The 25278-nt window shown below is 38.9% G+C and overlaps 1 protein-coding gene across 2 annotated transcripts in view; it reads right to left on the reverse strand.

Annotated features, from left to right (window-relative positions):
• Window positions 1-25278, reverse strand: part of LOC107091972 (plexin-A1-like) — a 312667-nt gene that overhangs the window by 258183 nt on the left and 29206 nt on the right. For both annotated transcript variants that reach the window (XM_015386230.1, XM_015386229.1), the window contains exon 2: window positions 18515-18697. In XM_015386230.1, the coding sequence (XP_015241716.1) occupies window positions 18515-18697 (183 nt within the window). The remainder of the gene's footprint in view (window positions 1-18514; window positions 18698-25278) is intronic.

Consider the following 25278-nt stretch of genomic DNA (forward strand, 5'->3'; position numbering starts at 1 on the left):
CTACATGCACATACCAAACCTAGAATTAAAAATTCAAAGGAAGACCACGTCTCTTGGTTACAGAGATAAGGAAGTTAATTAGAAAGTGCATGTAACAAAGGACACCTTGACACCACAGGAAAAGTGTGACTGACAGAACACGGGTATCAAGCTCTGACAATATAGTGTAACAGAAGGGCAAAGCATTATTAAATCGGATACAACATCAGCGCAGAGTGAAATCATCTCAACAGTTATATTAATGCTTCCATAACAGACCTGTGTGTTCTGGTTCAAATTGCTTATCACTACACATTAGTCATATTCCAGAAATTAAAATAGCATTGATAATGTATTTATTTCAGTAATCCAATTCACTTAGCAAAAAACCTACTTTAATTACACATAGACTGTTTTTTAGAGGTTTAATTCTGTTAATGAAACAAATGATTTCATGCTTACAGCTAATGGAAAAACATGACATCTAAGATTACAATATTATGTTGGAAAAAAATAGTTTTGATACAAAAATATGGTTTTAATGAAATGAAGGCTTAATAATTCTTTAAAGGTTAATTTTTTAATCTTGTCATTTAATGAAAACATATCTTGTTAAAACACAATTTAATAATTATACCTGCCCTGCACATTGGATTAATGTGTTTTATGGGATACGACTTAAGGATGAAAAATGTATTTTTGTTTTGTTATTGTTTTTTTGTATTTATTTATCATAATAAGACTGGAGATTTATCATTAAAATGTGTGATTATCATGATTATGTAGAGGATGTTTATAAACCATCATATTTTAACTGATTATTTTCCGTTAGAGCATCAATCATGATAAAAAATTACGTTTTCTTAATAAGGTGACTGATTTCCAATGTCTAGCTTTGCTAAAGCTTGAGTATTTCAAATAAGTTTTACATATTCTGACCTCTCTTTAGGATATTAGAAGACAGAAACTGTTGTTGATTTAAATATATCTTTCTAACCTTCTTGCAATGATCATGTTTTTAGGGTTAAAGGTGACAATAAACTGCATATAAGAGATCCATCATTCTAAAACAGGGTTTTTCTTATAATATACACTTAATGACAGTAGGGATGGAATTTATATTTATTAAATCAATTCTCTCTGCATATTAGTTCTCATTACAGCATCAGTAAAACTGTGAATTTGTGTTTTTTTCGTAAACAAGAAAGCCACTTATCTCAGACCTGGGTTTTTTAAAAGGCTTCCAAAATCTCAGCATCCAACTGTCCCATCATTGTGAAATGTTGGCTTCTAAAAATAATAAAAAGAAATCCATCTTTGCAGCAATTCAATCACCCTTTCTATTATCTATGGAAAGTCTTGCTCTCTCTCACTTTCTCACAGTAACCTAAAACCATTTATAGAAAATCAGAATTTCCTGTTTAATGTCTCTATTTTCCTCTTCCTTTATTCTTAAACACATCATTGATGGCAAAATGATGTAATTTACTGCCACAGTAACCGCATCTAAAAGGGAGTGTTGATTTAAAGCTGATAAGGTAGGGTTCGAATTTTCAGAAAATATAAAATAAAATGGAATGAAAACTAATTTTATTTCAGCAGAGCTCAGCATTATATATGGACAACACCAGTATATCTTAATAAGTGAGTCATTTTGTCCATTAGTCAAAGATAACAGAGCCATTTACAGACAGACTTTCAGACATTATCAGATTTTCCTTGCTCTTTCCTTCCCCACTCATCTATTTTATCACGTCTTTCTCCTCTCAGTTTTCCTCCCATCACTTGTCTTTGCAACTCATCCCTCCCTTTTCATGCCCCCTTCTCTCTGCGCTCTTTCTTTCTTCTATTGTCCCTCCATATGACTCCTAACATCAGGCATCCTGCCAAGTCACTGTACACTTCAATTAGAGGGGAAACCTTCACATACACACACACACCAGCTGAGTGCTTTGTATGCTTCCTAGGGAAAAACCAAAAGGCTGAAGAGAGACACAGGGTGTGTGTGTGGGTGTGTGTGTTCTCAGAGCCAGCAGGTGGAGCGTGTCCTCCTGAGTGTGACTTTGATATCAGTCTTGGTAATCTAAGTCATTCTCTCTGCTGTGTACAGATACAATAGAGGTAAGAAGACACATAGATACGCACACACACAAAAACAAAAACACACCAGATGGCCGAATATTAGGTCTTTGTCCTTCCCTTTTTTTTACAGCTATCAACCTTGTTATATTTACTCTCGATGCCTCATCTGTCCAGCTAATACACATGTTTGTTTCCCCCATGAGAAACACTAAATTAGTTATGAAATATTAACAAATGAACTTATTCAAGACATTTTTACTTGTATGAGGACGCAGAAAACTACAGAATGTATACTGGAAAAAAAAGAGCAGGGGGAAAAGGAGCACGAGTGTAAAAAGTAACACAATGATGGCAGCATCGGTTTTAACATGACAGCAAGTCATAAAAAACCAACACAGGAAAAGGGAGCGTTCATGCTAGACAGAGAAAAGGCTGGACAGGTTTGTTCCACTACATCGCAACACAAAGCTGTGATGATGATAAAATATTGATGTCATTGCTCAATGAAAACCAAAATGCCAAATATGCAAAATAAAAAACATTAAAATAAAAATGGTGTAACAGAAACAAAGGAACAAGGTTACCAACATGAAAATTGCACTCTGGAGGTTGATGTCTTAATCGAGGGAGATTATTACAATACACACTGCCTTCTAATTACTAAACATACTATACATTATCTTATAATAGATTTTACATACATAGTTCTTGTCCATCTATCCACCCATTTTCCGTTACGCTTATCCTAGGGGTAGGGGTGCTGGTGCCTATCTCCAGCTGTATATCGGCGAGACGGGGGGTACACCCCCCAACCAACCGAGGGGGTGTACCCCCAGGTCACCAGTACATTGCAGGGCAACACAAAGACAAATAACCATTCACACACACACTCACATCTAAGGAGAATCTAGAGAAGCCAATTAATCTAACAGTCATGTTTGGGACTGTGGGATGATGTTGAGGAGAACATGCAAACTCCATGCAGAAAGACTCCAGGGAATTGAACCCAGAGCCTTGTTGCTGCAAGGCAGTAGTGCTACCCACTCTTCCACTAGTGACTGGCTGGATGTGCTCTCTTCATCCTCTGACATGGGAGCTGGCTCAGATCTTGTATGCCTTGCTGTGTGTTTTCTGGACGGGGCCGCCTTTTACATTTGCCTTTTGTATCTCTGGTTATGTCTCCTTGAACCCCAGTCGGCCTCAAAAGATGGCCGCTCAAAGATGGTTCTGCTGCAGGCTTCTTCCTGTCAAAAGGGAGTTTTTCCTTTCCACTGTCGATGGTGAAGGATTGCCTTCGAGTCAAGGAGTCGATCAACTGGTTTTCCTTAAATAGAAAACTTTGAATCAATTTAAATGTATTATCTGGTGAACTGTAAAGTGCCTTAAGATGACAAGTGTTGTGAACTGGCGCTATAAAAATAAACTAAATTATCACATGCTAACTGTTATTGAGCCAAACTTTAGAGCATATAAGGTCTTTGCCTTGTCTAGGTCTCGGTTGGTGCAGTCTTAACTACAACACTAACATTTTCCTTTCTACCTAGTTTGGATCTTGTGAAAGTGTGGAGCTTTCACATGAAGGTCAAGGTTCATTTCATCACAAATTTGTTTAATAGTGCTTGAAATGTACACCTGTAATAGACACCATGAGCATAATTTTGTGATTTAACGCAACCACCAGTTGTAAAACCTGCTCAGTCCCAAAGAGGACGTGTCTCTCAGTAAAATGCAGCCTTCTGACACATCCGAATCAAACAGAGAATATACAGATCTATTTTAGTTCACTGAATCATTTGAACGACTATTACATGAGAACTCGTCCATTCCCATCCACAGTAAGAGTACCGACCATGTTTGAAGCAGAAGGTTGTTGAAGTCCCACCAGAGTGAAGAGGTAAAAGTGCCTAGTTTGCTCTGCCCTTGATGACTCCCTAAAACCTGCACTAATAGGGGTTTAAAATGATATACAACTAAGGCTGCATGTGAAAGACAGAAAAAATAACCAGTGTGTGGGCAGGAGAGGGGATGCGTCGAGTTAAGGGTCATTGTCCTTGATTGCAGAGGCCACTCAAGGCATTAGATGTTCGTGCTGCAATCACAATGCTCAGAAGTGCCCAAATCAAAAATCAGGCAGCTTCTTGAGAGCAGGCAATCAATATTATAAACATCATCAGGGACAATGCTCTCACTCACTGAGACACACACTGTCTCTCAGTGTCAACCTTCTTATGATCCATTTCATTATGTCTCCTTAACCTCAAAGCAGCTTTCAGGGTTTCTATCTGCATCTCCTCCTTATTAACATATGATGGCTGAGCTGCAAGCTGTCCTTGTGCCTGGCTGGTGAGCTGACATGGAGTTGGACTAAAGCACATTAAAAAGATAAGGTTATGAAAGAAAAGGAAAAAAAACACATGTGGAAAGGGGTTGTGTCAAATGATCGACCTTTCTCAGGGTGAAGAGAGTTTATAATAACTAGCAGTTATCTTAAAGTAACACTTTAAAAGCCTTTAGAAAAAGTAGACAAACCACCTACTTAGTGTCAAATGTGTCATTTAAATTCATTCATCTAGCACTATGGCAAGCAGTTTGTGCATTAAATTAGTATCAGCCATTTCTTTCTCCTTCTTCATCCTAGTCATTGCTTTGAAGTTATAGTTTAAAACGCTTATATGTTTGCAATTCAATAAACATTTCAATTCAATTCAGTTTATTTATATAGCGCCAATTCACAACACGTCATCTCAAGTCACTTTACATTTCAACCAAATCATACAGTCAAATTGTCTCAAATTTCTGTTCTTTTATTAAATATTAGCACAACCAGACCAGTTCTATTTTTAGATTTAAAATCGTTAAAGAATTAAAGCTTATACTCTCCATGTGTTAACTAGTGATCGAAGTATAATATTTTTTTTTTATAACAGTGGTACAGTTAAACAAGAAAACTAACCAGTAGCCACTAACTAGTACAACTTACTTACTTTAGAATAGTATTGCATTTTTAGCTCCTATATTATCCAATAGAGCATAACAGAATAGAGCATAAAAGAACAATTTTTTTATTCATAAGTCACTGGTAAAGCTAAAAATGTTTGCTTATAACAGCAATAGAAATGTTGCCCCTGCATGCAGACCAAAACAAATCATTTGTTAAGTATTTAAATTTATTTATTACTATTTTGGTTTTTAGAAATTGATGCAGTTTGTTCTATCATGCATGTAGAATAATCTTGATCTGTATTTCTGATCATGACGGAGGGTGGCTGTTCAATATGGAGCCGATAGGAAAAAGGCTTTTATTTACTAAGGAAATGGGCGACGCAGCGAGAAAGGAGTCGGTATCAGTGAGCAAAAAAAAATGCATGCCAGTAAAATGAAAGCCTTCTCCGTGTTCTAGCTTACAGATAACTAAATTTATCTAAACTATAACTAAAATAGCGAAAGTTTCTCACAATGATGTCCAGTTAAATACTAAAATATCAATACCTACCAGAACTTTAGCCTTGAAAATCAATTCTAAAATCCAAATACCGATACTATCAATTCGTGTACTAACAATAAAATTACCTAAAACCAGGCGTTTGGTAGGGATTCCATTTTCTTCTGCATGGTTAGGACGTAATATGTCAGTAGGTAATGCCAAGAGCAGCATGCTGCTTCTGCTCAGTCACTCACTGACTTCAGCCAAGATCCAACCTATGATCATTTGTAGGAAAACAGTGAGAATTTGTTGCAACAAAACAGCTTTGTGAAACAGCTCAGGTTAGACCAGAACACTGAATATGCAGCGTTAATGATGATGAGGTGAGCACCATGTCAGGCGCGACGTAGACGCTTCAGGCAGGTACCATCAAGGTACAGAGGGAGAAAATATGGAGCTTTGAACCAACTTAAGTACTGTTGCATTTTTTTATATCAAAAGTTGTTATAAAACAAAATAAAATGGGCTTTATGCTACAACAAACATAGTAATGAGTTCAGCTTAGAGTAATGTGTATCACTGTGGTCGTCTTATTCAAGCATAGAGGCGAGATTTAATTTAGATTCCTAAAATAATGAATAATTAAAAGCAGATTATATTGGATGGGTGTCATTAGATCATAAAGACTTTTATTTTACTAAAACATCTATGGTAAACTTTACAAAGAATATTGTACATGTTCAACAATAGCAGTTTATGAAAGGTGCTTACTATCATTTACTGTCCAATTTGCAATAACTGATACATTAATAATTCAAACCTAAGTATTGCCAATTTGGACAATTATTCCACAAAAGTTAAAAAACAATCCACGGGAATTTGTTTCCAAGTTTGAAGAACTTTCTCTTCCCATCCAGGAAGCTTTTTAAATTTAAAATGTGACATTTATTTTCAAAAATGGACAATTATTGTGGCATTTATTCATTTGATTAAATATTTAAATGGCAATTCTAACTGGAACACTTATATGTTATAAAACATTGAAATCTTCTGTCGTTAAAATTGAATGTTTGATAATTCACTATTGTAGTTAAAATTGCCAAATAACATGCCTTATAATGGAAACTGTGGCTCTGTATGATAACGTTTTAAGCCTTGTTTAATGGTAAAGGTGCTAACTAGATTAAACCAGTTAGTCGCTGACTTCCTGTTTGAGCTTCAAATTGTAGAAGAATTATTGTCACATAATTTCTAAAGTTGACCGTATTTTGGCTGCATAGTACCTGACAATTCCTGTCAACATTAATGTGTAATTTTAGTTAACAAGGTGACCTTAATGCTAAAATGGCTTGCCATACAGTATGGGGCCTTTTTTCTCTTCATTTTGGCTTCAGCGGCAATAATTGTCCCGTGGACGGATTGATGGATTGGGCACACGAGCCCACTGCTTCCATCTAAAGAGAAAATCCCACAAATAGTGTTTCATGGTGTCAGACGCAGTTGACACGCAGATTTTCCTCACACGAGACATCAGAGAATACGCATCTTAGTCGTGACAGACCCCATTGAGTGTGAAGTGTGCCATGTGTGACTGATAAGGCAACAGACGGACGGTGTGTACGTATTAGTGTATGGGAGTGAGCGTGCGTATTAATGTCTGGACAGATGGGACGGTCTAGAGGAACAGTTGATGAAGGCTTTACACTGCAGCTGCCCCTTTCTCTTCCTCTTTGCAGCAAACACACATTCGGACCCCCCCCCCAAAAAAAGAGAGATGAAAAAAACCCTCTCCTGGCACTGTTTGTGTGCATGAGTGCAGAGGGGCTGTTTGTGCAGCAGCTGCCCTGGCATCAGGTGGAACTCTCCGAGTCTACATGAAGAAAGCACAGCTGCTGTAGTATGTAAACGCACATTACTTCCTACACTAAACACTGCACACAGTAATCATGGTGATCTCCCACATTCCAACATCCTGCAGGGAGGGTGACATTCCCTATAATATACATCTCAGAGAAGCGCATACCTCACACTGAGTGTATCTTTCTCACCATGTGCCCTTTAATCTAATCTACGCTCATACATTCACACCCACACAGAGTGCCTTTGTTTCCTTAAAGCCAGATTAACTAAGCTGAAACAAGCACCCAAATACGTCAATATATTCCTAACCATGCCGTAGAAAGTGAAATATGCATAATTTCAGGGCAACACCCTTTAAAGCTGAGTGTCCTACACAGATTCATTGAGTTGAATCTTCTGTCCATGAAAACACACTGACACAGATCCAATCCGCCCAAGCAGACACACAGGCAGCTCCTGTATGCCAGTTGTTCTCCAGATGCCCGCCAGAGACAGGGACACATGTCCACCCATCTTCCCAGCCCTGTATCAGTGCAGACACATGGGATGCGAGGAGGTTAGCCAGCTTGAATCAGACCACTGGCACCTGACGCTGGTCATCAACCAAAACAGCTGTCTGGCTGCGAAGCTGGCTGTTGCTGAACTTCTGCATATGTGTGTGCCTCTGTTGTTTGTCAGGATCTGTGACCTCGCTTACCCTGATGTTGGGACACTGTGAGTCAGTGCTTGGACTAGAGCTGTCTGCATGGGTGAAAGCCTTAGATTTCTTGGGTCAGAAGGCTAACTTTGGCTTTTTTTCCTTTTGCTGAAGACTTTTCTTTTCACATTCAGAGTATTCATCCTGCAGCTACATGTGATTTACATCATGATTAAAGAAGCTCTTCCTGGAAGGCTGTGGGTGGATCAACATGATGGAAATTGAAAATGATGAAATCCAGGCACTATAAGTTTGCCACTTTAGTATTTTCTTTGTTTCTACATGCAGGGAAGGACATCACAAAGTGATCATGTGGTTAAATATCAGGGACTGAGAAACTGCTGTACTCAGTGGCAAAAATCTACTTAACTGACACAAATATAAACTGCTCCCTTTTCTCAACTCTATTCCACATCACTCTGCCACAATGGCAGCCAATGTCAAACACTTGAAGGGGTTTGTGTGAGTTAAAGCCATCTTTCAATAGATGGGCTTAGCTGTGATCTTTCCGCTCGTCTCTTGACATACGCAGAGCTTTCCCACTTATCAAAGATTCATTAGCACACTAATATATCCATCTAGGTTTCCACGCACATTGCCTGTCCATTAATGCTGAGCCGTATTCATCCGGAGGGACCGCCAGGATAACGCCCTGCTCAAGGACACAGGGGGTAATAATACACATAAAGCGATAGCCCATTTGGGAATTGAACCCCCAACCACAATGGCACATTAGCCACAGCTGCCTCTAATAAGTGATGAGGCCAGCTTTATATCAGCCTCCGTCTCAGAGGTCGATGAGATCCTGCTGGTTTCTGGGTCGCTTTATTCTATGGGTCTATTTCCCATTTTGTTTACAATGTAATGAAGCTGCTGGGGAATATAAGAACGGACAACTACAGATGCTTCCTCATACGTACAAGAGGGATGAACGGACATACGGATCCCTGTTGTCCAATTTGTAATTTTATCAATTTCCTGTATACACAAACCACTTGATATTCTGTGCCACATCACGTCAATTTCATTGCACACTTTTCTGCTTAATATAACCTCAATATCAGAATAAATGTGCCTAAAGGTCTGCTACCTATAACTATAATGATCTGGTTGATTTGAAATATACTGTGTAAGGAACAAAGTGTCTCTAAAGAGGAAGAATAATGACAAAAATTTCTGCTACCAGACAGAAAAAAAAAAAAACTTTGGGACTTGAGGTTCATTAACTGAATAAAAAGTGTCAGCTATGGCGTTGAATGGAGACGTGTGATTATTCTCAAAGTTCTCAGGCTTAATCATTGCTTATTTCAAACTTTTAGTAATTAAACAGGAAAAGATTTACATAAAACAGGTCTGAAAATGTCTGTCAACAAACATGTTCAGAAGCCTTTGTTCATTAGCCTTATTTTCATGACTGTTTTTAGCCCACTTTGATTAAATAAAGCCATGTTGTTCTTTTTTTTATGAAAACAGTGATCCAGTATTGTCCTGATTGCAAAGCTATTGTAACGATCTTCTTCTTACATTTACTAACTTACTTTTGACCATGACCATGTATGAAGAGGCAGCAGTGCACATGTCTTTTGATAAAGTAACTGGATTGTTTTATGGCTAAAGAAAATCCAAACCTATCAAAGGGTGTTTTTAATCTTATAGTGATAGGGATTTAGCAAAGATTAAAGCAGATTAAAGGTGTAGCCTTTATAAAGGTGTGTAATCTACTTCTAGGACCAAATAATGCCTTAGGAGCTTATATACAAAGGTAACAGCACTAGATGATTGTGTATGAGTTTGTTAAGTAAGGAGATATTGTGCCTGTAGACTTTAACAAAACAAAAAAAAACAAAAAAACAACAAGATTTTCTCACTAAGGAGTCTTACTTGCAAAGATTGACCTACAGTATAAGCAATTCGTGTCAAGGTGAGACTTTAGCAGACTAAAAAAGTTGCATAGTATACTGAGAACACCAGATTTAAGCATGAGAACTTTGTCTCTTTGTTATACCGATATTTGACTTGTCCGATTTTGTTGATGGAGTTAACTAAATATGAGTCATGCGCCACGTAGACAATGCTCTGCTACTTGAAATCAGCATTTTGGATTCTAGGAAGACAAACAACCCACACTAACAGTAGCTAATGAATGATTTATGAGCACTAAGGAGCAGACTAAGAATACCTTGAATAGCATTTTGTCAACAAGTGTCACTATAAGGTTGGCTGGATTATTTTACAGTGATTACAGATTCTTTAGAGCCAGGCTGCCAAACTCATTTTGATGTTGAGTCACATCGGCATCATCAAGGTTTTAAAACGGTTGGTTGCAACTGATTTAATAACATTTGGATTTCATAATTTTGTTTAATACACTGCGCTGGTATTAAGTCTCTACTCCCATTTGTGTTGCACTTTGAGACACTTTAAAAGAACATGTTCCTTTTCTCTGTGACATGATTTGCTTTGGATCAGAGTATAAAAAATGATTGGACCTAAAAACAGTGTTGCGCCAATGCCATTTTTTGACCCCAATATCATACCAATACCATCTGTTTGAAATTGATGTGTGTGTGTATGTATGAAGAACTGCATACTACTTGGATGTAAAATAATTGCCATCATGGCTTTGTCAAGCTGCTGCCTCTCTTTGTGAAGCAGGAAAAGACAATACAAAGTGAATCCAGTAGAACTTTTTATTGCCTACCTGGAATGGGTGACAATAGTTGATTAAACTTTTGGCTGTCAAAATGGTATCGTAATGGAAAACTATGAAAGATAAGGAAAGCATTGATATTTCTCTCTTTCTGCATTACTCTGATTAGTCCCAGCTTATTTAAAAGCATGGCCAATAACATTAGCTGTTTTATTAGACTGATGTGCAGTAATACAGTGATGCAGGCATGCCCAAAGTTGGTCCTCCATGTTCCTGCAGGTTTTTGAGGTTTCCCTTCTTTATCACAGCTGATTCTGATTATTGCGGTTCGGCAAAAGCCTGAAGACAGCAGAGAGGACCATCTGGGCCCCTCTTCCATCCAAAAGACACTTCATTCCAGCACTGCGAGTCCCGAGCTGGTAACATCATCTGTGACCTCTCACACCTCCACCATAGACTGTTCTCCCTGCTGCCCTCTTGGAAAGACGCTTTGCAGCATTTGCTGCAGAACCATCAGCTTTTTCCCTTTTGCCATCAGACAGCAAACTGTTGAGATGCTGATCAAGACTCTGCATCATACCTATAAGCATCGTATACCAACATCTCTGATTTTCTCATAACTCCTTTAAATAGCATACAACTCAACACAACTGTTCTACTCCATTTTGCATCCTATTAATTTTTTTTACACTGGACTGAACCTTTTCATATCAATGCCTTTTGCATCATTTAAACTGGTTTTCCTTTTCTCCTTCAATGTTTACATTCTGATCACTGCTGCACTTTATATATTGAAAGGTTCATTTCACTGTTGTAAGCTGCTCATTCACTGGTGAAAAAAGCTGTACGTATGCAAAATTTCACCTTGTATACAGAGTGTATACAAGATGACATTAAAATTTAAGTCTAAGTTAATTAGCAATCAATGTAAGTCAGCTGTGCTGGAGCAAGAAAACCTCTAAAACCTGCAGGACAGCGGCCCCTGAGGACAAACTTTGGGCATGCCTACTAATGGATGGACAACACTGAGAAAATCGGTACAACAGAGAAATACAGTTTGCCACACACACTGGCACACACATAAATGAGGTAAGGAAGTCTCTTGGGGGTAATTTGGAGGCATCAACCCCAAGTGACTCGAACAGAGAAGGAGCTGAAGGTGACATATAAGTGTTGGGAAGCGGAGAGTCCTTAAGACAGGAAAACTGTAAGACTCAAACACCAGGAGAGCAGAGGAGTACTAGAGGGGAGAGCAGGCTAATAATTCACTCAAACACTAGCACCGCTTAAAGCAGTAATTTTACCTTTGTTGGATTTATACACTGGTCTGCACTTGAAAGGCTCTTATAGCAGCTTGCATTTATAGCGACTATAACACAGCAGCTCTGCAACAGTCGTTCCCTCACACTTGTCGTATATATTCATGCACATCACAGCACCCGCAAACAGAAGCACTAATATCTGCTAATATCTTTTTGAGCAGGAGGTAGAAGAATGTGTGAAGTGAAAATGAAAATCTGTGTGCTTTAAAAAAAAGGCTTATAGGAAACAATTTGGACATGATTTCACTAAGGATGGAATTAAAGCGTTCAGGTGTTGAGCTCATCTGCAGATTACGAGTTAACATCGGAGGGCAAGTGAAACAATATTTCACACTCATTTACACATAAACAGGGAAACATGCAGCAGCTCGACGCAAAGATTATCAATCATCTCCCTCAGACTGCTGGGTATTTTTCTGCTGCATAACCAGCTCGGGCAGCGGATGCGCAGCTTCAATCATCGTCTGCCAGTCTAAATGCTAGTGCTAATTAGCATTCACATGCTAAATTACCTCCCATCCCATGTTTCCTGATTAGGCTTAATCATTCTGACAGCAGGTTTTACTGCTGGGCTCGCAGAGCCGATAGATCCATGGCCGTCTCAAACTCTAGGAAAGGATCCAAGGAAGGCTCATCCACTAAGTGTTAGGATGTGAGGGTTTGATACAGACACCTCGCTTAGTTTTCCTGTGTGTAGCTTATATTTTGTAGAACTTTGATTTTCTTTCTGTTACCCTACTTTATAAATACAAAACAACATCAAGTTTATTTGCTGTATGCCACATCTTTTAAACATTTTATCACCTCTTTTTTTTTCATCTCGTCATGTTAAAACCAGTTTGTTTTATAAGAATATATTGCGAAAGAAAAACAAAGAAAGGAAAAGCTAATATGTTGATTTATTTTATACATATTTCTACTGATTCAGGATTCATTACTTTGTCAAACGTCTGTTTGTTGCACTTAACATTTTTTGTTTTTATTGGCGAATGTCTCTACCGGCTTTAAAAATCCACTTAATGAAATATTTGCCCATTTTTCTTTGCAAAACAAATCAAGCTCTGGCAGATTGTACAGACATTATCCATTTATTACATCTTTCAAGTTTGACCGCTTAAAAAGAGGAATGACAGGACTTTGACTAGGCCATGTTACAATGCTTTAATGAACCCCCTTTTAAATTGCAGCTCTGGCTGCCGTGCGTCAAACGCCGTGTGTCCCAGGTCCCGGGCCTAATTACATGATGGAAAAATTTCAGAAAATGCCTTCTCCTGAAAGTTTGAGCGAGCGTGGAGTGATTTTGCGGCAGGAAAATTAATGTGAGCATGGAGTGGACTTTAAGCGGAGCATCCTGGTGCAACTTTGAGAGGCGGAGCGAATGAGCGAACATTCTCCTGAGCGGGAATTGCGTGGGGCTCCGCTCTGTTCACATGCTCTGATTGTGACTCAATATCTTTCTTACCTTTATTCTTGCAACAGTAACAACAGTACTATCTAGCAATTTCATCATTGTTATTTAGAAATAATAGAGGAAACAGGGAAGACATGTTACAAAACGAACAATCTTCACTGCTATCATACTAAAGGGGAAAGAGTACATGTTGAGCATCTTGCCAAAGAGTGAATTAGATCATCTTTAGGAGGGGCAGATCAACCTCTGGTCCCACTCAGCAGCTCAGAGATGGCCTCCAGTCTAACCAGTCTCACTTGTCTCTTTGTCTGAAGCCAGTTAAGTGCCAGTGTTGTGTCAATCAACTAGTTGGCACGGTTACCTCAGCAGCGCTGTACTCTAATCAGATCTGTCACTCAGCCTATCTTCCAAGATAGAAAGGAGAAGGAAAAGTAATTGGATTTGCTGCTAGCAGGGAAATGATGAAATGACATGAAACTATACCCCTGTTTCACCCACCACATACACACAAACACACCTGTATACTGCCGACAGTAAATCTCGCCCCTTTTTTCCTCTTTCTGTCCATCTGCCCTGCTTATCCTTTTTTTTCTACTGTAAAATCTGGAAACACTTCAGGCCGTTGAGTGTTTCTTTTCATCTTGCCTGACGCGGCTGGGGCACCTTGTTCTCCCAGGTAGACAAAAGAGGAGATGAAATAAGGGGAACAAAAGGATTTCCAGGTTTTACGGGGGATTTTTTTGGGACGTTTCTGGCAATCCGGGGAGAAGGCAGCCAATGGTGAATTTTATAACATTCAAAAGTCTGGTTCTCCAATCCTCACCTCTTCTGCTTACAAAGAACACTACTGAGGCCTCATGAAGAAAATTTCAATATATGACTTTGAAGTACAAAGACATAATAACAGTGGACTCTCCATAGTTCCAGCTGAAATTATATGGAAATAATGGAAAGGGTGCTATAATCAGAAACGTCGCACAATAACCCACTCTATATTGTTGTATGTGATACCAAAGGGCTCAAAGTAAATTACATGGTACACACCCTGTTTCTCATATGATACGCATTGCAGCTTTGGGTAAAAAATACTTGCTGTTTATGTGATTTTCTTATTATTCAATTTCAGTATCCACAAAATGCAATGAAACGTCCTCACCTTACCATTCATTAAGAGTTGTAAAATGTTTATTAAACTGTAAAAGCTGTTAAACTGTTACCTTTTAAAAAGGGACAGATTGGCTCTGGTTTTAACTGATATCAAAATAAAAAAAATAATAATATAGTGACTGATATTTTTCACTAGGTATTAGCATTTTCTCATATTGTTATAATGAATGGGTCACTATGTACAGGCATTGACTGAATCATTAGTACAATGGTCCCCAACTGGGGAACAGCCCTCCTAGGGGTGGGATAGTGTAACTGCATGAGGGCAGGGTAGAAGTTTATTGTATAAAGCCTCTTTTCCCCTGAAATTAAATTGACGCTGGTTTTTCAAACATCGGTAGAACCGCTAACAATCATCATTAGGCTCAATTTTAACTGACAAAAAAAAACGTACTCCTGAACCTGTTCAAATGTTGAAAAGGTTGGAGCGGGAACACAGACTTTCTTGTAAACAAACGGGGGGACATTTTGGGAAGCAATGCATTAGTGTATATAGCAGCCATGAGTAATTGCTGTTCCCTTGTTAGTGTTTAGTTTTTGCTTTTTTTTGTGTCATCTTAATCATGTAAATGGAGGAAGAAAAAAGAAATGCCGTTTCCAAGATCCCTAGAATATCGGCACCACACATAGAGGAGTTAGGGTGATGTCAAAATAATCAGTATCGGCTCTAAAAACATGTACCAGCAGATCTCTAATCCAAATCCATTTTGCGTATCATTAAGGCTTAAACTAAATAATCCCAGTTTAGAGGATGTTTATAAGACTGTATAAAAACTATATTTTTCCTCTACACAGTATATTACCCTATAAAATCTGTGAAGACCTTCCCATATATTGGTTAATAAAAGCCTCAAGTAAACTATTCATTCACAAACTGATGGTTTATTTGACCATTAGGTCCTGAACTTAGGGTGCTTCAAGTTAACAAGATTTCTTGACAGAATTTAAATTCAATATAAAGGGAAAACTTCAGCCTGTAAGAGTTGCTGTTAACATGCCATTAGCTCAGTCCAAACCTCTGAAGAAAAAAAGCTATTAACCAAGCAGTAATGGAGATGTTACACTATATTTTCTTCCTACTGTATATGTCATGTGCTTAGTCAGTCATGACATTGGGACTAGTCATCCTGATGTAAAGCTGTGCAGATTTACAATAACTTACAGCGGACTCTTACACACACAAACACACACAGGGAGAAAGAAACCAACACTTTTCCAATAGACTTGGTGGATTTAAGTTGGACATTAGTGATTATATATTCATAGATCAATCAATACAGAAAGTCTAGCAGGCGAGACGTGTTCATGCAAGCAAACACACAGTTTGCAACAGTCACATTGCAGGAATCCTACTGAGTGTGTGTGGGTTTGTGTGGTGAGGGGGGGTGTGAGGACATCAATACAATGCAGCTTTACATTTCATTACGCCAGGAGCACAGTTTAACTTCTAATGAGTAGCAATGAAACTCCACAGCCTGTAACCATGTTCCTCAACATCACTTTGTTCCTTTTAAATCTAGTTCCTTTCCATTTTTAGTCCCCCCCCAACTTTATTTTGTCCAAAACAAGTTTGGGCATTTAATACTTGTCCAATCAATATCAGAGAACATCATTTAGAGCTAAACTAATCACCTCCCGTGTTAGTGGGCAGGAAGAAATGGAAGAGCTTAACAAACTGCTTGTAGCCAGAGTGGCTATGATTTATAGTAACTGTCATCTATTCTCGCCGTTCCGCTGCTCGTATAGACGACTACATTTCACTGCAGCATCTACATTGATTTGTGTGAGGACACTAGCAGCCTCCACCTCTGCGTTCACCTTCCTCCCTTCCATCCCAGAGTGCAGGAAGATATGCCGGCCCAGAGGAAATGGGATTCCGATCGGCAGGATTTCATGCAGGATCTGCTGACCCCGACACTCTTAACAGACACACAAATCATCTGTCTGCAAGCATACTAGCCAAAGACATAGTCCAGGGGTCAATCGCAAGGACTGTTGGGCCAGGTTTCAGTCGACTTAGCAAAACTCCAGAGAGAGGAAGTGGTGCTAAGACGGCATGCATGCTCCTGCAACTGGATGAATAACCGTATTATCTTAGCCTATGACACAAGAGTTGACAACAGAAACCAAAAAACCTGAAATGTCTTCAATAAGCCGCAGCAGAATTTGATCTACTATTGCAGCAGCGAACAATTATCGCTTAGGCTTCTTTTCTTCTCCGCAGTGACAGTGGTGACTCCAGAAATGTTTCATAGGGGTGGCCAGATGGGGCCACCAAAAGTCTTGGGGTGGCACACTGAAACTAAAGCCATAATTTCAGGGTTTGAATATATTATTGTGGTAAACCTGCCTGTAGAAATCACAAAGACTTAAGTAAACACCTACTCATATCTTGGTTTATTGTGTGATGTTTTTTTTTTATGTTAAGTAGCGGGCTGTGCATAGTGGGATGAAATGCCAGGGCATTGCACAGGGTGGCCCTGGCCACCCTCTGGTCATTATCCTGAAAGAACCAACAATGACCCATTTTCTGTCTACTGCTAGAGTCCATACAAGGTTCCCATGTCTTTACAGGACAGACACAGTACAACAGATCCTCCACAGTATTAACTGTGGGCATTAGGGCCTTTTTACATGCCTTTTTTTTTTTTTTTTTTGAGTCAGACTTAGTGTTTGCTATGAAAAAGTCCAAAATTTGGCTCACTGGTCAAATGCCTGCAGGTCCAGTGCCTGTAAAGTTGAACAAACATTACCTTTTTACATTTGTGACGGCAGGACAGAAAATGATCCCCACGATGCTGCGCCAATCTCTGATTCATTTCAAAATATTTTGGGCTTCCTAAAATTTCCAGCACTTTATTTAACATGATTATTTCTGAATGGTGAATTTCCCCCCACTAAGTATAGATAACTTTATATCTAAAAGCTGGATTTGTTCTAAGATTTTCAAAATTGTACCTCTGCAGCAATGGAATAATTCATTTTAGTGCTTTTTACAAAGCTTTACAAAGACTTACAACAAATGTGTCTGCATGGATGTGTGCCTAAACAGGACAGCAATAAAAACCTTGAGTATGTGTCTTTTTTTTAGTTCCTTCCACCCTCTGATGACAGTTTTCCTCCTTGAAATCGTATCACTGACACTGAGACACTTATATATGCAGGTGTCCTGCTGGGGACAAAGGATTAAAAAAGAAAAGAAAAACACAATGCCTCAGTCAGATTTCAGATGGAGGAGCAGCTGATTGGCACACATGCAGTGCAGTCTACTCAACACAAGCACTCGAGGAGGCCCACACATATTGTAAAACCCACAAAGACTGCATATGCTGTGTGTACGCGGAACATGAGAAAAAAATGACTGCCTGCCTGTGATTGAGGACAGCTCATTTCAGCGGGCAAACAAATAGGCATGAAAAAGCATGAGGTGTTCTCACCTGTGGTGCTCAGGAGGCACATAGGCATCTCTGCACCCACCTTACAGCCACTAAAAAAAAATCAACACTCACTGGCTTTTGAAAACCCTGTGACTACGGTGCTTCAGAGAGATAAAACCCACACAGCTCCAGTATGTCTAGCAGCGTGAGCTCCACTCCACAAATCTCCCCATAAGAGACACAAACACGCACAAACTCAACCTTGCTCTGCGGGAGAAAACTTGCATCTAAAGAGCTGCTGCCTGGCGTGTTTTTGGCAAGTCTATATGCTCTTATGAAGCTCTCAATGACAAATGGGATAAGAACCCATTTGCAAATGGGAAAAAACATAAAATCCCATTAACCGCATGACGCCCTTTCTGGACCAAAATCTCCAACGCTGCTCTTGGAATTTGCTGAATACATTCCAACATGTAGGAGAATATATTCCCAAACCCTTTGGGTTTCCCAGGAAGCCTGTGATGATTAAACTCCAGGTTGCCTACCTTCCTTATGCGTCCGCTGCGGGTGCCTGTAAACACCACGGTGTTGCCTCTGTAGTCATAAGGTGCCACAGAGGTCATGCCGTCATCCTTGTCCACGTAAAGCGGGATGCCCTCAATAGCTTTTGTTCCTCCCAGAGGCTGGTTGAAATCCTGGCCGCAGAAGTTATCGTCTATCTGCAGCGGCTGTTGATTGGGGGACACACAAGAAGAAGAGGCAGTTAAGAAATCATCTCTTTTCAACACAACTAAGACGATGTTCAGATCAGACACAATAAAGAAATGCTTCAAACCTGGAGCTGGTGTAAATTTACCTAGTCTCCTGGTAAAACAATTTTTTAAGAGAAAAAACTATGTTTTATTAAAGCCCAGAAGAAAAGTGAAGCTTTAAGGGGTAAGCAGAGTGTGGAAAATGTTTGCCATTCTGAGAAGATAGCAATCAAAAATAATAACCTCCTTTTCTTCAACCTGCCCAGTGTGGTTAAATTACAATGTGCAGCTGTTTAATTTTTTTATCTTGTTTTTTTTTTTTTTTTTTTCGGAAACAAGGAAGAGACCATTTAACCAAAAAACTACATTCAAAAATCTCTTGCAACTGTCATTATTATCATTTTAAAAGAAACACATTTTTTCCTCCCTAGGATCAAAAAGTTAGACTAGATTGATTTGAAGTTGAAGACTCATTGTGTTAATCAAATTGTAAAGGTTCAGTCAAGTTTTTTCTGATCTCTGACCAACAAGCAGGCATTAACATCCTGTCATATGTTGCTCTCACCATAAGGTGGTGCTGCGACATGAGGTTGGCAATTGAAAAGAAGAAGAAAAAGACAGTTCTGTGGTAACTAATAATACCACGTTGCCATTAGTCGAACCAGATGTTTACTGGTTTTAAGACTTAAAAAGTTGCAGGCAGATAAAATTTAATATATTTGACAACCATTAAAATTAGTTTTGATCACAATCTCTTTAATTTTTGAAACTTGTTTTCTCTCTTTAAGCTGCAAGAATAAATTTACATCATTCAGTTCTTGTAGTGATGCACTCAGAGTTCTTGCAGCTTGTTTTATAACATGGTCTAGTTTGAACTTTCTTCTTGTTTGGAGTCCATGAATCATTATTTAATGAATTATGTCATAGACTAAACCTCTGAGGACTTATTTAGGGTTCTGTAAGAGCTTTTCTGAAGGCATGAAATCTCCCAGCCAAAGAGAAATTTACTATTTCTCTAGCCAATTTCAGAAAACAAGCAAACCTCTGTCCCTGCAGAGTAGGCGTTTGAATGGAGTTGAAAGAGAAGTAGAAAAATTGTGAAATGGAGAACAAAAAATAAGTAGAGCCAGAAACTACAACAAGGAGGTAACACAGTCAAATATGTGTTACTTAAAAGTACAGAAGGTTTGGATTTTTTTGGAACAGGGGCAGAAAATGTTGCTGTTTATAAGTATGTTTAGTTGCAAAAAAACATGGAAAGTCAAACTTTAAATGTATATAAGCTCCATGAGGCATGTTCCAGAAAGATTATGTTCTTATAAAATTTGTTGAAAAGTTTTGAGCTCTTTGTCCAGTTGTCTTGATGTAATAACTTCTGCTTGACTCAAAATATAAACTTGTTCTTTTTTATGTTTTGCCCCAGGCCCTTTAAAAATAGAGCAGTTATCAAACTACTGCTGGAGAAAAAGAAACTTGGGCAAGCTACTAAAGACACCTTCCTAACGACCAGCTGCTTCAACCTCTGGTTTCAGTGTTCAGCACGGTAAAGAGACTACCCTTGTCAAGGTCGTCAATGACATCTGTACAAATAAAAACTATTGGACCTCAGTGCAGGTTTCCACCTGCCAGTCACTCCATTTAGTTGAATCAACTCGAAAACTAGGGTAGCCTTTCTGGGGCTGCGCTTGACTGGTTTAAACTGGTTCCACACTTGACTGGTTTAAACTGGTACCGCACTTGACTGGTTTAAACTGGTTCCACACTTCACTGGTTTAAACTGGTTCCACACTTGACTAGTTTAAACTGGTACCGCACTTGACTGGTTTAAACTGGTACCGCACTTGACTAGTTTAAACTGGTACCACACTTGACTGGTTTAAACTGGTAACGCACTTGACTAGTTTAAACTGGTACTGCACTTGATTGTTTTAAACTGGTACTGCACTTGACTGGTTTAAACTGGTGCTGCACTTGACTGGTTAAAACTGGTACTGCACTTGACTAGTTTAAACTGGTACTGCACTTGATTGTTTTAAACTGGTACTGCACTTGACTGGTTTAAACTGGTGCTGCACTTGATTGTTTTAAACTGGTACCGCACTTGATTGTTTTAAACTGATACTGCACTTGACTGGTTAAAACTGGTTCCACACACAAGATTCAAGACAAAAGACGGCGACAAAGATAAAAAATAAATAAATAAATAAACTAGACAGGACAAAGGTCAAATAGATGAATGGCTCCCAAGTGAAAGCTCTATGTTACGTTGAGTTCAATGTATATTGTTCATGTACACTGTATTTGTAAAAAAGTGAAAAATACCAATAAAAAGTTAAATGATAAAAAAAAACTGGTTCCACACTTGACTGGTTTAAATTGGTACTGCATATGACTGTTTTAAACTGATACTGCATTTGACTTGTTTAAACTGGTACCACACTTCACTGGTTTAAACTGGTACTGCATATGACTGGTTTAAACTGGTGCTGCATTTGACCTGTTTAAACTGGTGCCGCACTTGACCTGTTTAAACTGGTGCTGCACTTGGCTGGTTTAGTTCCAAATAGAATGACAAGGACTCTTTTTTATATCCACCGAGAATAAAAAAAAACATAAGTTACCATAACTATGCAGATGACACACAGCTCTACATTACATATTCACCAGCTGACTATGAACCTCAATGCTGGACAAATAAATAGAAAAAAACATAAATTAATTTCCCAAACTTGCCTCCAGCTGAATAAAAACAAAAATGAAGCAATTGTTTTTGGATCCTAGTACCAAGGACTTACTGTTGCACACAGCATCAACTACTAAAGTGCGACTTGTAGTCTGTGAACAGTTTAACCACCCAGGGGCCTCATGTCTCTGGGTTAATTCCACACTGCATACCAACAACAGGAACCAAATATTTAGCTCTTACGCTCCACTTATCTGCAATACACTCCCTAAAGACTACATTTAAAGTAACCCCAAGTTGCTTTAAACTGTTGTTTAGAGTGACCTTCAAATGTTCAATTGAAACTAAAACTAATTGTTCACTAAGTTGAGTTTGTAGTCACACTTCCTCCTTATTTTCTGTTCATGTACCATTGTCTTGTTATTAAAAATTCTCTATACAGATAAACTTATTTCTCTTTCATTGGGAAGCAGCTTTAAATAACAGGAAACAAGACAACGAGTGTGGTAAAGACAAACTTTACCACACTCTAAAAAGTGTATTTGCTAAATAGGAGACATATAAAAGGGAGAAGCACTCTGCTATGTGGCTATTAAGAAGCATACTACAATGTGTGATAAATCTGGGCTTCAAAATCTCAGCTGTTCACCTGCTGACAGCTGCTCTCAAAATAAAGTTTAAAATTGACACAAAAAAAGCCAAGAAGCAGATATAACATCAACCACATAAAGTATAACTTCTTGTGCAGATAACATGTGCTAAACAGATGGTGAAAACTCAGTATAATGACAAAAGAAACACCTGAAAATCTAAATTCTGTCTCTATTTCTTGTGAACGTATTATTTGGCAGAAATAAACTACATTCCTCCATCTTCCTTTACCTGTTATATGCCAAATATTTAGAGTAAAAACTTTATATAATTATAAGACAAGAGTGTTTGGAGCAATCACTTTCTATTATTTATCACATTAAAGAGGGCTGTTATGAAAAGAAAATAGGATTTGGAATACATATATGGTTGTTTTGAATCCATCCTATCAGACGACCAATCCTGATCCACAATATTACTCTTCGAATTCCTTTCTGTATGTTATTATATGTATTTATTATGTATGTTAATATGAGGTTCACTAAACAAATCAGGTCTTGATATAAAATGATCCATTTCGATAATGTTTAAAACACACCTTTGGCAGGACGGTGTTTGACATAAAATAAGCTGATATGATAAAATCAACACAGACTGGAATAAAGATGAAGAGGTGGTCTCTGGTGGGGTGGACGCACTGGAGGAAAATCAAGGGGTCAAATTAACATATAATCGCAGTGTTCTGTACATCTTCATAGCCATGTTGATTGGCTGATATGTCACACATGATTTATGCACAGATTGCGTGTGTGTGAGTGTGTAACAGGCATGTAACTGATTTTATCAAACCGCCCTGTACAAACCTGGAAGTTCCCCTGATTATTTATTACCCAGATAACCACCCTCACTCTTTTGTTTTGTTTTGTTGTTTCTTGCTGCTCTTAGTCTAAGGATAACGTTTCAAGTAATAAATAAAACAATATATCAATTTATTCGCCAGGTTTTTGAATGGATTCGCTTAAACAACTTTTATTACCATTTTTGTATACACAGAGTGTATACAAAACAAACTTTCACTTTGTACAGCTTTTCAGATAGTAGATGAACATTTCCATTCCATAAAGTGCAACAGTGAATAAAATGTAAACAATATGGCAGGGGTAAAAAAAGGTGCAAAACATGCATAGATATGGAAGTTCAAAGCATTAATATATATGTGGTGCTAATATGCATTATTTTTGGTTTGGTGTTACCAGTGTGTTGCACAACCTGTGACATGATTTTGAGCTTTTTTAACATTTCAGATGTCTGATGGCGGTGGGAAAGAAACTGTTGCAGAATCTGCTGGACCTGCATCGAATGCTGCGAAGAACAGCATCGAATGCTGCAGAACAGTCCATAGTGGGGGTATGAGGGGTCACTGATAATGTTACGGGCTGGGGACATGCAGCGCTGGGATGAAATGTCTTTTATGGAGGGAGGAGGGGCTCCAATGATCTTCTCTGAGGCGCTGCAGCCTCCACAGCACACAGTAAGACAGCTGGTCAGAATGCTCTCTATGGTGCTTCTGTAGAAGGTTGTGAGGATGGGTGGGGGCAGGTGGGCTCTCCTTATCCTCCGCAGGAAGTACAAGTGTTTCTGTGCCCTTTTGACAAATGAGGTGCTGTTTACAGTCCAAGTAGGTTTACTTAGGTTGTCAGGGATGTGCACCCCCAGGAACTGCTGTTCTGTTGACTTCTAATCTAAAATGCATCTAAAAACCAATAGATTGATTCAATGCAGGACTATTTTAAAACTCTACTAAGGTATTTCTAGGGCCAAATGGACTGTTGGTTATTATGTGGAAAAGCTATAAGAACTAGAATTGTAAAGCTGGTGAAAGTAGGTGATTCTAGTAAGTATCAACTCAGGGAAATTGAATAAAAAAAAATATCACGCATTAAGATTTGTAAGAAAATGTTAGGAACTGTATCAGTTTTCCTTAAAGTAACGCTTCATTTTTGTGCGTTTATCACATAACAAGGTTTTGTGGTGACAATGTCACAAAATGTGCAAAAGTGGATGCATGAAAACTTTCAATAGGTAAAGTACAGCAAGAGCTGAGACTGGTGACAGTAGAGACAAAATCAGACATGACAGTGAGTGATTTAACAGCCAGCGATGGACGTCTACATGCGTAAATTCTTTACAGAGGAGAAACATGCAGAAACACACGGCAAAGGAAAACAACTCAGCACACACACGGGCACACACGATTGAAGCCTCCCACACTAAACAAATTAACATGCCAGCTTTCTCTTGTTCATTACAAGACGTATCGTCTCCATAGAGACTAATCAATCACCACACCCCTTCAAAACAGCAGAGCTGTCAGCGAATGCAAGCGTATGTGTGCGAGCGGGCGAGGCTGGGGAAAAAAAGGCTGAGAAAGCGCCTGTGGCGGACGTTGTCTGCCTTCCACCAGACTTTCAAAGGCAGCTCGACACAGCAAAGTTTAACTTCGGAGAACAAAGACTCAAAGGGACAAAGTGAGCAAGACAAGGAGAGAGACAGAAAGAGAGGGTGGTTAGAGAACCATGACACACACAATGAATCTCTCTTTTTGTATGATTTACATAAACATGTTCCCAATTTGGGAACAGTTTGCCGAGTAATTTGAGAGCAGGAAAGGAAAAAACAAGAGCACAGGGGGTGGCACAGAGATGATGGAGACAGATATGACGAGCCAGAGAGCAGGAAATTAGAAGGGGAAATCAAGTCAAGAGAGGGACAAAGGCAGAAAACCACCATGAAGAGAAGGAAAGAGAAAAAAATGTCCATGGCTCAGTGATAGTGTGAACTCTGGCCTTTGTGCCGTTTTCCTTCGTTTCCTCCAATAAGAACCAGGGAACCAGATCTCCACTCATTCATTTCACTCATTTCCTCCATCTCGCTTTCAATCCACCCCACTTTCACCTCACTATTCTTCTTTCCCTTTAGTCATCACCTGTTTCCCCTTCGCCTTGAAACATTTCTCTCACATCTTCCTTTTTTCTTGAAGGTTCACAGGAACTGGCCAGTAGGAAATTGTGTCCATCCCAGGGGGAAGTCTTTTATTTCTGCCGGGAGCTCTTTCAGACCACATTTCCTTCCGTCTCTCCTCCACCAGCATAATCACAGATATATAAAACAGTTACACATCCCACTTCGGAGGTCATCCAACCAATCACAAGACATCCACTTGGTCAATTTATTCCCATTAAATGTTACCAGAGTGTTTTATCAAAAGCTGCTAATTTCAAGT

Source organism: Cyprinodon variegatus, unplaced genomic scaffold, assembly GCF_000732505.1.
Source record: "Cyprinodon variegatus isolate N-32 unplaced genomic scaffold, C_variegatus-1.0 Scaffold360, whole genome shotgun sequence".
NCBI lineage: Eukaryota > Metazoa > Chordata > Actinopteri > Cyprinodontiformes > Cyprinodontidae > Cyprinodon > Cyprinodon variegatus.